Source organism: Lepidochelys kempii, chromosome 20 (genome assembly GCF_965140265.1).
Source record: "Lepidochelys kempii isolate rLepKem1 chromosome 20, rLepKem1.hap2, whole genome shotgun sequence".
In the NCBI taxonomy this organism is placed as follows: domain Eukaryota; kingdom Metazoa; phylum Chordata; order Testudines; family Cheloniidae; genus Lepidochelys; species Lepidochelys kempii.
In genome coordinates, this window is record NC_133275.1 from 4229473 (window position 1) to 4245987 (window position 16515).

Genomic DNA, 16515 nt, shown 5'->3' on the forward strand with positions numbered 1-16515 from the left:
AACTGCTGAGCTCTGGGTGTAAACAGCTCCAGATGGAAGAAATAAGGTGGCCAGAAGTGGAATTACAGAGGAGTCTAGACAAGAGATTAGAAAGGCCAGAACCAGCAGGAACAGGCAAAACCACCTTATTTTAGAAATAGTGAGCAGCTGCAGCCTGATGTAGGGGGTCAAAGGGCAACTGAGTCAAAAAGCAGTTGGAAAATCCAAGCCCCAGACTAGCTAAAAATCAAGCAAGAAGCAGTTTATAGAGTACAGAAAGCTTTCCAACAGATTTCAATTCTCATGTTAAATTCAGTTTCTTTTCAATCCACAGCTTTATATGGGGCAAGTTTCAATTACTGGCCGTTCACTTAACATCTACTGTATTCTGTCCCCAGGGATCCTGTTTCCAGCTCTGCTTGTTAAGTACACTACTAATGCTTGCTCTGAAAAGGGCAGGCAGAAAGACAACATGCAGCACTGTTTTCCATCCAGTAGGAATCGGTCTGAAAGGTGCTGTATGAAAACTTTTCACAATATAAATGTGAAGTGCAATTAGACAGGACCCAGGAGGCAAGCAAGAGCCCAGTTTCAATTAAGGCATTTTCTACACAGCCTGCCATCAGCTTTTTCCACATATTCAATAACTTTGTCACTTACCTCGACCAGCTGATGATGGGAATGGAACTACCAAACAATTGTTGTTCTAAAAATCCAAATTTGGGCATCAATTCAAAGGGAGAGTCTTCGTCTCCATTACATTAGATAATAAGGAAGTCAAGTGATTTCTTTAGTGAAGCTGTTTAGGCAAAGCAGCAGTTGATCAAAAGGATTTCTGTTTCCCCTTTATTTTATCTTTTATTTCCAGTACTGGCCATTAAGTTTCAGGGGGAGGAGAGGTGAACCTCTGGCTGTTCTGCCCTCTAACCCTTCTCTGAGGGACTGTTTAATGAGCAGTTGTAGATCAACAACACAGACGCACAAGTAAGTTTATGTTTCCAAACAATGGATTCATTAAGAATCTGTACGCACCCAGAAACATGGATACAAAAAATTCAACAAGTCTGTCACTATTGTACATTTTCTATTACGCCTCTTGCATACTGAGAACCCGGCCCCCCCAGATTAAAATACAGGTATCTTCCCAATCTATTGCTGATGTAGTAAAACAGATACAAAAGGCCAGCTGCCAAAAGAATAGCACCTCTGTATGCAGAGTTCATAGTCCTGTCAATTCACCAATAGCGCACATGGTTCTTCAGCAGGGAAAGCAGGTGAAATCGCTCCAGCTTTTTCTAAGGCTTTTCTTGGCATCTTTAGCCCCATCAATTTAAGCGGCCGAGGCCTCCACGTTTATTAGGCGAAGATCCACGAAAGAACATAGAGCCACAGCAATTTCAGAGTGTTTATATCTCAGTTCAAGATTCAAATGTGACAACTTATGACACAAGCCATCAAAAAGCCAGGTAGAGGGACAAGGCAGGTTGCTGCCCACAAATCAGGCTGTGATACAAAGGGGCTTTCAGAGTCTTTTTAAGCAAAACCCAGGAAAAAACAACTGCTTTGGCACTGAAGCAAATTCAGCCCTGGGTAACAAAACTGGATAGAAGAGGCTGTCCTGAAGTCCTCTATTTATGCCCAGAACAGGTACAAAGCAGCACAGCACATTCCCACATTGTCCAGCAAAACATTACTCACCATCAACCCAGAGGGGCTATTTCTAGCTCTGGCTCACTCAGTTCTCCACCCACAATGATGCCAATGATATGGCATTGACAGGCCTTTGCTAGGGAACTGGGGGGCAAGGATTTCCATCACCTTTCACGCAGGGGCTACCAAGCGGCCATCAAATGGCCAACAACTCTTGCGCCGTCACGGAGTTATTTCATCATTTCAAATCCAATCTAGAGGTGAAAGGCTCTCAGACGCATCACTAAATAGCATCTACAGAAGCCCTCATCTTTGGGGGGCGGGGGGAGAGAGATTGGAATAGATACATAATGGTTGCCATCTTCAGGGCTTTCCAATGAATTGGAGGCAGAGGGGAGTTCATACACGTCCTCTTAGGGTTAGAAGAGGAGCATTCAGTATCTTACCAGCTGTTTAGAACTATGGAGATATGATTGTCAGACTGTCACATACACAGCCTTACTCCCCACCCCAGCTAGGCCTTTCCTGCTCCAACTCAGAACCTGGCATTTCCTGCCTTGTGTTGGTTACTGTCACAACCTAATCATTTGAACACAGCTGCTTTGTATTATGTTTCTTGTAAAAGTATTTCATGTATGTTTATAAAAACCATCTGTTTACCCAAGAACCTCACGTTCTGGGCAAATATAAATCCAGGCCTCGTTTTATTATAAGATGCTTTTTATTTAGGACATCTTCTTTCAGGCTATAATACCTGCTCTCGCAAAGAGGGGACGTGCTCAGGCATCTGGTTTAGAAAGCCGATTTTTTTTTTTTTTTTTTACACCCCCAAGAGACCCAACAGCTGCAGTCCTGGAAATCTGTATGGAGGCCCTTTTGTCGCCATGGCGTTTTCAGTAGCTTTAAGCACGGCCTGCAGGCTCTTGCTATGTAAATCTCTCTCCGTGCTGGTCCCATACCGTTCCAGCTCCAAAAGTGAGTTTCAGGCCAATGAGACATAAAAGTCAACATGCCAATAAAATGCCACCCATGTTTACACTGAAGGTACAGCCGAAGCTTTTCACTTCCCCTCCACCCCAAAGAATTTTAGTTCTTTAAAAAAAAAGAAATCATACAGGAAACAGACCATATCATCAGTTAGCTAGTTCATCAAATTTCATTTTTTGTCAAAGTCACGTGAGTTTTGAGAGTAAAGCCACATTTGTCCATATAGACGGTGACCTTATAAATCCATGAGACTGGAGTTAGTTCCTGACAGTCTTGACACTGACCTGGAGGACAGAACTACGATCAATCAGTCACTCTCTCTCTCTCTCTCTCTCTCACACACACACACACACAGGAACTAAACCAACAAGGATTGTGAGAATGAGAATAACACCTTTACAATGCAGCTGTCCGACAACATCAAGGAGAAGCTTAAAAAATAATGCTTTCCCCCAGTTCCATCAGTGCAGTTGGAAGGTGTATTTTGGGGGGGCGGGGGGGTGTGGCGTGTTTGAGAGGTTGCCGTGTATGCCAGAGAGGTTGCTGGGTTGAGTTATTAGAACAGATGTTCACTTGCAAGTCTCCAGCACAACACAGGAGCCAACACACTTATCATTAAACCATACGCAGCTCCCAAGACACAAAGGCAAGTTTCTATCAATAGCGAAGGACAACACAGCCTGGCAAGTTTAGCCTCACATCTGCAACTACTTCCATTTTAAACTCCAGAGGTTAAGCAGTGCGCTAGCATCATCAGCAGGCTGCATGCCAGAAGAGCTACCGGGGCAGGGGTGGGGGGGAGGGAGGAAGGAAGGAGGGAAGGGGGGGGGGGGTCACCTGCCAGAAGGTACAGCGCAGTAACAACAAAGATCAGGATCTTTACAGAAGCCTCCCATGAATTTCTGATCTCTGCTTGCATCCTTGTGCAACAGGCGATGGGTCTTTGTGTGAGACGAGAAGTGGCTACGGGCTCTCTCCTAGTCCGGTTCCCTCTTATTTTAAGATGATGTGGTAGCTATCGTTGGTTTCAGCTGCAAAGAAAGCAGAGCAGCGTCAGACATCCCCAACCGCAAGGAGAGCAGCTGAAATTCAACATGCCTCTTTCTATACAAGAGTTCTCAAGACTGCCAAACAAGTGGTTGGGGGGGAAGGAAGACAAAGAGGAGAGGGGAGCACACACTGTTTATAAAGGCCCATTGAATGAATGCAGTTACCTTTCATTGTGTCCAGAACAAAACACGATTCGTCTTGGAAGTTCTGTATCATCTGAAAGAAGCCATAAGATCAGTTGAATCCATTAGTGAGTGTTTAAGTTTTGGACCGAGGCTCAATTTCATATAGGAATTAGTCAATCAATGGTGGAGTTAGTCATGGCCCACTGAAAGCGCTGGAAGCTATTCAGCCACACTACAGTGCTTTGGGATGTATAGAATGCACCACCTGGAATAATTATTCCTCCCTCCCACCCAATCAAACAAAAGAACAGATTTTAGGACTCCTGCCTCAGATATTGAAGCCCCTTCCCAAATCCTCAAATGTGAGAGAGCGAGCGAGAGCGCACAGTTCAGAGGGTGGCTGGCCCCTTAAGAAAAGATAGGCCCCCATCTTAACTTGCCTCCCTAGCTGTGGAAAAAGCCTACGGCAGAAGCCTAAGAAACTGCAGCCAGCACTCCCATTCGAGCGCCCTTCCCGCCCCAGTGACCAGCAGTGCCTCATTGTGTCCCACGTCCCTCTGTCCACACCTGGAGAGGCGAGACAAGCTGGTCGCAGATGGACTGAGGCTCATCTCCCCATTAGGGGCCAGACACCCTGTGACAGTCTGGTTATAATTAAGCGTTAGTAGCAATATTGTTACATCCCGTACGGGCAGTGTTTGATCAGGACGTTTGCATTTATTTTTAGATTCAAGGCAGAGGCTCTGTTTCCTGTGGCACGTTCCTGAAGTCAAGTCCCAGTAGCCAGCATAGAGGCTATTACTAAAAGCTTTGTTTGCCTTTCTAGAGGCCTCTCTGCAACCTTTCGGCAGGAGTCGCAGCACCTACCCCACCAGTTTGTGCCAGTACTAGATGAGTGGGCTGAGCAGGCGACAAGCCCCTCTGGGAGGCTGGACATCTCACTTCCCTTCTTCTCAAGCGGACTTGCAGCTGGACACACACATGCTGCAGCTAACTGCCTCTCCTAGCAGTTCAGTTGCACTGGGAAGTGAGGGTTATATGGATCCCACAGGAGTTAGAGAGACCTAGGCGATCATCCAGGACTTTGCCCATAGACAGAATGGCCAGATATTAGGTGAATTAGTGGGCCTGATTCTCATTTACACCACGGCTCCTTCCCAGCTCTCTAGCAATATAAAGGTGCCCAACTTTAAGGCTCCTTTACATTGCGTGAGTGGTACAAAAGGGGTCTTATTTACAGTAAGACTTGGGCCCCCTGCACACAAAGCAATCTGGGAAGCCCACTCTAAATGAGTAATTCCAACTTTCCCTTTAAAACAGACAACATTGGGTGGCTCAGATCTTAAGTGCCATGGCCTAAGCACAGAACTGGGAGCCCGGATTCCCTTGAGGGCCTTATTTGGGCCCTGATGCCAATTCTGTGGCCTTGGGCACAGTTTTGGCAACTGTAAAATGGGGATAATACCTGCCTCATGGGGCTGGGTGGTTCATGATTAACGTTTTGAAGCTGAGGAACACAACAAGTAGTACAGGTGAGAGCATAAACAACTGTAAAATCAAGCCCCTTGGGCTCCACAGACAGGCACGTAGGGCCCCTAAGCCGTTTACCTGGAAAGGGCTAATATTCAAACCACCCCTGTCCATTTGGAATCCTTAGCACGTTTCCCCATGTCAGAGATCACAGAACCAGACCAGGTTTGCAACAGACTTAAAGTAGTTGAGCCACCATGACTTGAAGATCCCTCCAGGCTAAGTGCCAAGAGGCACTTACCTCATCGCTGATCAGCACGTGTATTCCTGTAGGGCCTTGTTTGTAGATATGGCTGATCTGTCGGGCGGAGATACTGAAGAGCTGGGCTATTTTTTCTGTCAGTTCCACTGCAGTCAGCTCTTCCAGATAGATAGCATGATATACTGCAACAGGGACAAGAGCAATTACAGTTAGCTTCCAAATCATCTGTTGTGACGGAGTCTGAGCTGCCTGAATACTGTAAATATTATGGTAGTGCTTAAGCACCCCAGTCATGGAACAGGGCCCCACTGTGCTAGGTGCTGTATAAACAGAACGGAATGACACTTCTTACCCCAAAGAGCTTCCAGTCTCAGTACTAGTGGCCAAATGTGACCCCGCACCATTCCCAGCTATTTCCACTCCGCCAAAAGAAATCAAAGTGCAACTGACGAGCCCCCTTGGAATACCAATGCCATCGCCTAGGAGGGGACTAGGGGAAGCATACGGGTTATGGAGTCGTAACAAGAAGGGAGGACAGAGCCCACTGGCTTTGCAGTCTCCTCCCAGAACGCAGAAAGTGGACGTACTGGCATCAAGCCGCTCCAGAAAGTAGGTCAGTCAGTGTGTCTAGGCCACACTGGATTCTCACACGAGCTATAATTTATCAGCCCAGCACAGGCACTGTGCCAACAATGAGATGCCGCAGCCACAGTTTTAGTTGGGGAGGAAAAAACCAGCAGACTGGAACAATGGCAGGTCAGCACAGAGCCCTCCTTCCAACCCCACTCAACCTTCCCCCAAGTGCTGGCTGTGTGAGCCCTGTTGCCTTCAGGCTGATGCTGGGTTATCTTCCATGGAAGCCTTCCACCTTCTGGCAGCAAAAGAAAAGCAAGAATGATGAAGGCTAGCATAAGCAAGGGCAGCCGAAAATGGAGGCAAGCTTGCATAAGATTCTTGTATGCCTCTATGTGAGATTATGTGCATTATGGTAACGGCTGGAGGCACCAGCTGAGCCTGAAGTCCCATTTTACTAGGCACTGTACGCATATTGAGAGAATATCAAGCCCTAAAAAGCTTAAAATAGACAAACAGAGCATCAGCAGGGAAGGGACTTGCCCAAAGGGGAAGAACCAGGATTAGAACTCAGATCATCGGAGTCCCTGTCCCATTCTCTATCCACTGGACCATGTTGCTTCTCCTCTGAGATAACTGGTACCCTGTTTACTGCTTTTGTAGAGACCCCACAGCACTAAGCCATGAACGCAGCCTGTTAAGGGAGGAAGCACATCACCCCTTCTGGAAACTTACCAAAGAAAGTACTGTTTGCCAGCTCCCCATCCTCATGCTTCTGCTGGTCCCTCAGCTGCTGAGGCTCCTGGCACACGTAGATGGTCAGCCTGGGCCGTACCATCCTGTGGGAGGGAGGGTGGGACAGGTGAATACCACTGAGAGTTTACCATGAGCATGTTTCCAGTTTCCCTGATGCTCAGGTCCCATGCTCCTTGATGCAGAAGACCAGACACACAGGCCTGTCTTCAGGCAGAAATAAGAGGGAGATCACAGCAAGTTTTGTTTCATGGAGACAACACACACAAAAGGAGGCGGGGGTGGGGGCGGGGGGGAGGAATCAGGCAGCATTCAGACTGGGGGGGGGGGGGTGACAACTGGCTGCTAAGTATCCCATTCAGCCCTCCTAAGTGGGATTAATAGCAACTGAGAGTAGATGGGCTGGGGTTTAAACCAGGGGGACGCTAGGCTGCGGCAAGAACAGCGGAGAACACTGGCATAAGAAACAGATGAAGCTTGTCACAGCATTTTCTGAATTGAGTGACCTATGAGATGACTAATGTCTGGTCCCCCACCCCCATGCAAAGCTGCGACAACGTTTTAGTGCTATCTCACCAGTCATCAGAATTGGTACATTAATTCCCTGGAATGCTCACACTACCACCGACTCTTGCCGTCCCTTATCAGAAATCCAAGCTCTCCCAAAACACACACCGATATTAATACACTCCTGGTGGCTCTATGCTTATCTGCCTGGTTGCAATTCCTGCAACAGTTTCTCCCCTAGCTGATCCTCCATCTCAGGCACAGGGTGATTGGAACTGCAAGCTAATACCAGAGGCTTCACATGGAGATGCAAGGAAAGCTCCCTAACGGAGGAACTTGCCCACAAGAGAAGTTTCTTTTTACCCGTCACCTGAGGCCAGATTTTGCGACTGTCCAGCACTAATGATCCGGTCCAGATTTTCTAGAGAGCTCGGCTCTTATTCAGGCACCTCAACAAAGGTCTGGAGTCTCAGAATTGCTCAGCGCCCAATATGCAGAGCTCTTGAAAATCTGGACCCTTATTGGTTGGCCTTATGCTCTAAAAATATGACAAAGTATTTCTTAGGGCTGGTCTACACTACCACTTGAGCCAACGTAACTTACGTCGCTCAGGGCAGTGAAAAATGACACCCCCGAGCCTTTACATCGACCTAAGTGCTGTCCACACCAGCACTATGTCGGCGGGAGATGCTGTCCCGCTGATGTAGCTTCCGCCTTTTGCGGAGATACAGTAATTATGCCGACGGGAGAACGCTCTCCTGTCGGCCCACCGCCTCTTCTCCAGATGTGCTACAGAGGCACAGCTTCGTCAGTGCAGCTGCACCAATGTAGCGCAGTAGTGTAGACATGCCCTTAGAAGCATCTAATCCTCTTCTGAGCCCTGCTATGCTCTTGCCCTCGATGGTATTTTGTGGCAGAGAGTTCCAGGAGTTAATTTTCCAAAATGTATAACTATTTTCCATCAGCTATTATGCACTGGTTGCTTTGCAATGTCACCGAATGCCCTCAAGTTTTTATGTTACAAGGAGTGATAAGCATCCAGTTTAGCTTCTCTACTCCATAGGTTTTACTCACCTTGCATCCCCTTGTTGTCCTCTCTTAACAAAACCCAACCTTTCCTCACCTGGAAGCGACCCGTCTAATCATTTTCACTGCCTGTCTTTGGACCCCTTCTGTTTTTGTTCTATCCAGGGCAGACTGCTCAATGATACCCCAAAACTGATGCAAAGAACTCATCGAGTTCCTCTGGAACACTGTCATCATTCCTAATCCTTTCCTCCCCACTCATCCAGATGACCTACCAATTTTCTTGCAGGTTTCCTCTTTCTGTCACAAGCAATTCACAAGTGCCTAGATCTGAATTCTGGACCTTCTAGCTCCCAAGCATCAGCAGTAACTTAACTTTGGCTTTCAAGCTGCATTGTCTTTGCTTTTGCTGAACTGGATGATTATCACTCTAAGGCCAGATCCTGAAGGAGGATTTTGCTTTTAACTGTGCTAGGCTTTTCAACAAATCCATGGAATCCCTGGCTTTTTCCTGCAAGTTTTTGGAATAAGGTCAGCCCTGACATTTCTAACCTGCCACAACATTTTCCTGTCATGCCACAGAAGTCCTCCTTTGTCTTGGGTTTACGGAGGCACTAGGCATCATGACAGCAATGCACTGATGAGCCAGAGGCCCAGTCTACACTTAAGTTTTGCTGGATTAGTCTATCAGTCAGGGTTGCGATGAGGTGGGATTTGTGACCATCATAGCTAGGCTGGCAAGAGCCCTAATACAGATGTAGTTATATTGGTAAAAGAGTCCGTTTGCTGGGAGAAACTGCATCTCCATTATCATTGGGTTCCACTAAGACTACAGCTATACTGACAACCTTTTCTAGGGTCGATAAGGCCCAGAACTACAAGAGTGATAGAGAAGCAGACATCCCATGGCCATTGCTCTGTGGGGTATAAAAATCATCACTCATTCTCAGCTTTTACAAGTATACGCACCGTCCCTTTAATGCATTAAAGAGCCTGATGCCATCTGCAGGGCCACAGATCTGGATAACATCTTCCCTGGTTAGCTTCAGTAAGTCTGCACCTGGAATTTAAAACAAGGAGCCAACAGATCACCATGGGGGGGGGAAAAAAAAAAAAAAAAAAAAAAGAAGAGTAGGAATGGTTTATTTAAAGAAGATGGAGGTAAATTTCATACAACGCATCACAGCGGAGTTTGCACAGACTATAATACTGCCAGCAATTGATACCTCCTCAGGAGGGAATGCAGCAGGAGCCTATTGAGGCGAGGAATGAGCAGAGATGGGCTTTCATCACCAACCTGAGAAATTCGTGAAGAGCCGGGAGAACGTGGAAAAGCGGTTTCGATGCAGCCATTGCTGGGCTTCCTGAGGCGTTGTCGTTGGCAGAAGGTTCTGTGGCACGGGAACAAAATGGTTACTTTCCTTAGACTAGGTAACACACAAGCCACTTGCATTCAAAGTATAGCACAGGTCAGCTAGATTACTACTGTAATATGGTAACATCTAGGACCCCAAGGCATGGATCAGGGCTCTCTACAAACATAGAATGAAGATAGTCCTTATCCCAAAGAGCTTACAATTTCAGTATAAAACTAGAGACAGCAGGTAAAATACACAGACAGACTTGGGGGGCGGGGGGGCAGGTAAGAGGGCAGAAGCACCACAATGAGATAATGCTGGTCAGCAAAACAGAGCAGAGGTCACAGCATGCCAGCTGCTCAACCACTGTCAAAGTTTTTGTATGGCTTCAGAGAGTTTTCACTCTAGAGCCTCTCTCACCAAGTAGGAGCCATTGAGGAAGAAGTTATGGGCTTAATGTAGAAGTTACTTAGTGAGCTTCTTTGGCCGGTGTTTTTGAGGTCAGACTAGACGATAACAGCCCCTTCTGGCTTTAAAATGGTCTATGAAATTTATTCTCAAGGGAAGTCTGGACAGCCCAGAGACAGATGACTTGTCTACATGGGGAATTATTCTGGAATAACTATTCCTGATTAACATCTGGATGCTCTTATTCTGGAATCAGAGCGTTTTATTCCAAATTATCTGAAAGTGGATTAAATTAATTTGGAGTAAGAGTGTCCACAGATGGAGCTAACCAGGAATAGTTAAACCACTTTAAAGTTAAACCCTACCTTATTCCGGATTAACTTTCTTGTGTAGACAAGCCCAGAGACCCCATACTGCAGCATACCAGCAAGCTCCTGAACATAGACACCTAGAAACCCACAAACTTCCAACAGTAAATTTAGAAAATAGGATTAACACCATCCTTACCACAAGCATAAGATTTGAGGTGGGACTTACATCTGTGATTGGAGGAGGTGGCTCGGGTTGGTGATTTGGAGAGCCATTTCTAGATTTTGAGAAAGAACAACAAAAAAAAACACAACATGGTTGGAATCTGCTCTTCCCCACCTCCCAGTCTGATGCCTTTAAAATACACTGACAAAAGGTGTCACGTATTCTATTGCGAATCACGATTCACAATGACTGGCACCCAGTGTGTTTTAGAAAGTGGGCTCAGAAACCTGTAGGCATGGCTGGTTGCAAGTAGCAACGTGACCACGTCAATATCATTGCCAGGGAAATGAAATATCCCGCAGAACAACGAACGGCACTATGTGAGCAAATGGATATGCCAGGGGAAGGCTGATGGCGGAACGCAGACAGAACAGCTACACAAATGCACATTCAGTTCTCATTTCAGGGGCAAAGATGGCTGTACTTGTTAGTGATCAAAATGAGCAACAGTCTAGATCTCCAGGAGCTGCCATTTTTGCTGCCATTGGCGCTTTTTAAATAGGATGCTCTAGCTGCTGGTTCTCAAATGCTAGGAAATCATTTAGGATAAGGTCAACAGACAATTCAAATGTTTCCATCCCTCAGGGAAGTCAGAAGAGGATGACAGCCAGCCAAGCAGTTCTCACTGCCCACACTTACCCCTCACCAATGGAAAAGCTGCTGTGGGAGCTGTTAAAGCCAGGAGATGGTGCATTGTTGACGTAAGTGATCTCTGGCCACGGAGAACACTAGAAATGAAAAGCCAACTGTGAGATCCCCAGGAAAGTCACAGTATTGTTTTTAACTTTTACAAACAAACAGTTTCCTCTAGATTTAGCTTTAAGCTGGCTTCTATGAACTAGGGCAAAATTGTTATCTGCTCTGTTTAATGCAGACTATAGCAGTTGTCTGCAAAAGCAGCTTTACTCTGAAGAGCTAGTTTACTGCTGCATTACAATTTATAGGGGTAGTACAGACCCTGTGAAACACTGGACAGTCTTCAAATTACAATATTCAAAACAGTGAGCTCTTGGATTGGAGTCAGATCTCCTGGGCATTTTATATGTTTGCTTAATATTCTCCCACTGTGCCAGCTGCAGAGCGTGCACACACATCAAGCAGCCTGTTACTGAATTTAGAAATTGAGGAATACCCCAGAATTTACTCTAACCAGATCAAATACTCAAACTGTTCTACTGAAGCACTTCCCAAGGGATATAGAATCAGTTTAGCATGGGGGTCCAAAGAATGAGAGAGCTGCCTCTTATTGATAGGGTTAGCTATTTATCACACACACCATCTGGGCTCAAGAGCCGAACAATTTAATGACCCTTCAAGAGATGGAATGATATGGTCACCCGCAGCCAAGCTGATTTGCTAAGACACAGATTTCAGCAGCCAAATGCACCTCCAGGATGTTTTACCTCTGTGAGTATTGTGGTCTCATAGGAAGGCTGGTATTTCTCCTTCTCATGAGGAGTTCGTTTCTCCATTTTCTCTCGGTCCGTCTTCTGTTTTCGATCTGCTCCTTTGGGCTGGAAGTCCAACATTTTTATTAGATCACAAATGCCTGGCATCTTGGAAGGGAGTTAGCCAAATGCAGGAAGGAGAGTTAGATTCACACTGGCTGCACAAAGAGACAGATGGAAACTGGAACAGAATAGAAAAGCTGACAGAGAGCTTGGGAACCTTTCAAGTTACTGAGCTGGGGGACAGATTCCAAACTGCTGCCTTAGGGGAAGGTAGCCCGGCTGGTATGGACAGAGAATTAGAGAATAATGCTCTCTCTGTGACAGATCTTCGTATTACTAGTTGTTATCCCTACTAACCCGATCTGCCCTCCCCCAGGAAAAGATTTCAAAAGATCCTAACTAGAAAGTGAAAAATCTTTCAGAAAGTAATTAGGCACAGACCAGGATGCTATGCCACGCCAATGAGCTCTAACAGGGCAAAGACATGGGGGGGGTGTGGTGGCAGATTTGTTCTGGGTTAAGTCTGCTGCAGCATAAGGGAAAGAACCCTGGGTGGTGAATCAGACCACCTGGATTCTATTCCAAGCTCTGCCACTGGCCTGCTGGGCGACATTGGGCAAGTCACTTCACCATCCTATACCTCAGTTTCCCCATCTGTAAAATGGAATAATGGAACTGACCTGCTTTGTAAAGTGCTCTAAGACCTGATGAAAAGCACTAAAGAGTTAGGGATTATGATTTAGGGCTTCAGGGAGACTATTCCTTTAGGAGACTAGTAAGATTCCCCATTCCCCTTCTACCTCACCTCTGGAGAGATTTAAAGCTAGATTTGCAATTACTGTAGGGAATAATTCTGTGTTGGCTCCTTGGCATAGACTAGCTGACAATGATCAAGGAAGGGAGATGATGGAGAATTGTTTCAGAGTAGCAGCCGTGTTAGTCTGTATCTGCAAAAAGAAAAGGAGGACTTGTGGCACTTTAGAGACTAACAGATTTATTTGAGCATAAGCTTTCGTGAGCTACAGCTCACTTCATCAGATGCATGCAGTGAATTGGGTTCTGCATGCTAACACCCAGAGTACTTTTTCCAACACTTCGGTATTTCGCAAGGGTGCTGGTATAAGCTCAGTATCAGCAGTGAACTGAAAGGGTCACCAAGTTCTTTTGGCTACAAAGCTCTTCCCTGCAACATTTCACAGACTATTTCAGTTCATCTCTTTTTCCATGCTTGCTTTTAAGCCTTCAAATAACTTGTTTTATCGCACCTCTTGCACTTTGTGAAAGTCCTTGCTAGATTTTCATCTATGTAATCTGGTTAGCGGCGCACACACCCTTTCACAGCTCAGTGTAAGTTGTTAGACAACATAACTCAAGCTGTCTGTAAATGAAGGCTGGAATTCCCGTTCAGGATTCTGAAGAAACTGCCTTCGCATTCGGAGGTTCTTTAATGTGCTTCCCAGGACTATGGCCCTCAGGCCATTTCTGCATTAATGAAATTTGTTCTGGCCCAACTACACCAATATAGTTGCATTGATGCAAACCCCGAATGTAGACGTGCTGCAACAGTGCAAAGCGAGGCCTATACAAGAGTAAGCTGCACAGGTGTAAACCCTGCTACATGTCTACACAAAGGGCAGGTCTACACTTAAAAGCACTTAAGTGAAGACGCTCCTATGCCAGCGGGAGAGCTTCTCTCGTTGGCAGAGTTAATCCACCTCCATGAGAGGCTCTCTAGACAGGGGGTTATGTTGGTATAAATATTTTGCTACCCCTGAACAATGTAGTTAAACTGACATAAGTCTGTAGTGTAGACCTGGCCGGACGGTTTGCAATGACGTAGTTACAATGGTACCAGATTCCTTAACGCAGACATATGGAGCGCCATGCTTTCCCCCAGACTCCTCAAAACCAAGGATCTGAAATGCGAAGCTGGAGTTTCTTTCCTGCCCAAGTGTTAAGCCTGCAGAGCAGATTCCCCTCCCTGGCTTAGAAACAGTGACTAGAGCAACAAGGCCCTTTAAAGAGGACATCAGCTGGTTCAAAACAGAACCTGCGTCCCTGCTCTGCCCCATATTTCAGTTTGGGTCTGTGTCAAGTGTCTCTGCAAAGGTTTGGGAAGACGACCCAAACTCCACACGGGGAAAGACCTGATAAAAGCCCTCACAAGCCACTTTCAAAAACACAGCCACACTGGACTTCTACTCCCACAGTCGATACTACGCCTGTGGGTAAGAATGTCCTGAGAATCTCCTGCAGTGAAAGGATTGCACACAGATTTACCCCAGGCACTGATGTTATCTGCAGCCCAAACAGGGCTTGTGCTACAGCTGCAGTGGCTGTATCTAGTGACAGGTTTCAGATTAACCTGGTTCCATGTAGTCAGGAATCCCTGCCAAGCTCTCAGCCACTCGGAGTTCAAAAGAGTTTCCTGTGATCTCTGTCACCCATCAGCTCTTGAGAGGGAAGGGTTATTTACACTTCAAAATGGGAGCAGCTACTTCCACCAGGAACCCAAACAGAGCATATAAAGATTGCCTGTAGGATAAACAGCTAGAAGTCCTGTTGCAAGGTAACAGCTTTTCACACAGTCAGTAAGAGTGGATGCAACAAGTGCACAAAGATCATGAATCATTCTGACACTAGATGGAGATGCCCCCAGATCTACCTACCAGCCAACCCTTCTGAAAGGGTTTATGCCTCTGTCCTTACATGTACCAGCTTGAAGCCTGGCAAGCAGGACTTTACTTCTGAATAGCTGAGTGGTTCTTCCTCTGTTTTCAAAGGGAATTTGAACTTCTGCACAGCTTCTGTTTCTAACACCAGGAAACATGGCAACAGATGCAAAAAATACCAGAGAGTGGCAATCCTGCTCTTGAGAGTGAGCTGGCCAATAGGCCATCATATCACAGCTCAGGATGCTAGAGGTTACATTTACCTTATATATTTGTACTAAAGTAGCACCCAGAAGACCCAACTGAGATCAGGGTCCCATTGTGCTGGGCACTGTACCAAAGCATAGGCCATGTCTATACGTACAGTGTATGGTGTGGTAAAGACGCTCTGTGCTGATGGGAGAGAGCTCTCCTGTCGGCACTTAAAAAACCCACCTTCGTGCATGGCAAAAGCGATAAGCTTATGAGCTTCCCCTGCTGACACAGAGTTGTGCACGCAAACGATTAGGTTGCTGTAACCTAGGTTGCTCAGGGGGGTGGAATATTCACCCCCCGAGTGACATACGTTTTGCTGACACAGGCTGTAGTGTACACGTAGCCTAGGAAACAGTCCCTGCCCTAAAGCGCTCACAATCTAAACAGGTAAGACAGATCAGAGGTAGGGGGAGAAACAAGCACAGAGAGGTGAAGTGACTCACCCAAAGGCACACAGCAAGTCAGTGGCAGGGTTGGGCCCAGAACCTCTGTTCTCCTCTCCTAGTGCAGCACCCAGGCCACTAGACCAAGCCATTCTGACAGCTCTCTGTGCTGAGCTCCCCTTTGGAGCTGGAAAGGAGCCAGGGAAGTTGCCCAGGGTTTTGCATTATTATGAGGGAGCAAAAATTGTCTAAGACGGTATCACTTGTCACAAACATCCTGGGGGTGCCATCGGTCATCTATTCCAGACCCAAGCAGTTCTGCTGGCAAGCAGCCTTTCCTCTAGGGCTATCCCTAGGCTTTGATCTTTTACCTACCCCCCCACAAAAGTTAAGAACAGATCAGATAGTCACACCCCAGGCTTATGTTGACATTAAACCTCTGATCCGATCCTTACCTCGTATTACATTCACACACTTCACTCATGCCTGCACTAACCCAGGGGCTAGAGAGGGACTAGATTTATAACAAATTTTTTAGCACCTATCCCACAATAACTAGAAGCTAAAACAGAGAAAGCTACCCGAGGGCTCCATATCTTGGCCTAGGAGGGCACAGGCAAAGTCCACTTGGGTGACATTACGTTACTCCCAGCCTACGAGTTTTGCTGCCTATATACTGGTATTTATAGGGAGCCAATCACGACAGGCAAGGAGATACTTCTGTGGCATACAAAGGCAAGGCCCTGTCCCTGCAGTTCATTGAGGCAGCCGAGTCAGCTGGGGGCTGCTCCCCGATTGTTTCACCTGTGGGACGTGTGTGTCTGGTTCTAGCTCTTTAGCAGGATGTGCCCACAGCGCACATGGTACCTTGAAGACTTTAATCTGGCAGCTGGCAGAATGCAGGTGCTCCGTGTACTCCCCATTCTCATTCTCTTTAAAGGTGTCGATCTGGACTCGGAAGGGCACTCCCTTTTCGCCGCCATGTTTTCTCATGGTGAACTCTGTGCTGATACAGTGCACCTGAGGAGAGTCACCCAGGAGGGGCATCATTAGTAACGAGAACATGCCTGGT

General features: G+C 46.6%; 1 protein-coding gene across 7 annotated transcripts in view; it reads right to left on the bottom strand.

Moving 5' to 3' along the window:
- Positions 1 to 964: 964 nt before the first annotated feature.
- The window catches only part of TFCP2 (transcription factor CP2), a 40112-nt gene continuing 24561 nt past the window's right edge, over positions 965 to 16515 (bottom strand). For 3 of the 7 annotated variants that reach the window (XM_073319392.1, XM_073319396.1, XM_073319399.1), the window contains 10 exons: positions 16311 to 16463; positions 12086 to 12238; positions 11322 to 11410; positions 10656 to 10734; positions 9680 to 9773; positions 9352 to 9442; positions 6832 to 6935; positions 5563 to 5705; positions 3831 to 3882; positions 965 to 3647 (listed from right to left, as the gene is read on the bottom strand). In XM_073319392.1, coding sequence (XP_073175493.1) covers positions 3610 to 3647; positions 3831 to 3882; positions 5563 to 5705; positions 6832 to 6935; positions 9352 to 9442; positions 9680 to 9773; positions 10656 to 10734; positions 11322 to 11410; positions 12086 to 12238; positions 16311 to 16463 — 996 coding nt within the window. In that variant the 3' untranslated portion in view covers positions 965 to 3609. The remainder of the gene's footprint in view (positions 3648 to 3830; positions 3883 to 5562; positions 5706 to 6831; positions 6936 to 9351; positions 9443 to 9679; positions 9774 to 10655; positions 10735 to 11321; positions 11411 to 12085; positions 12239 to 16310; positions 16464 to 16515) is intronic. The other 4 variants (XM_073319397.1, XM_073319395.1, XM_073319393.1 and 1 more) reach the window with 3 other exon arrangements.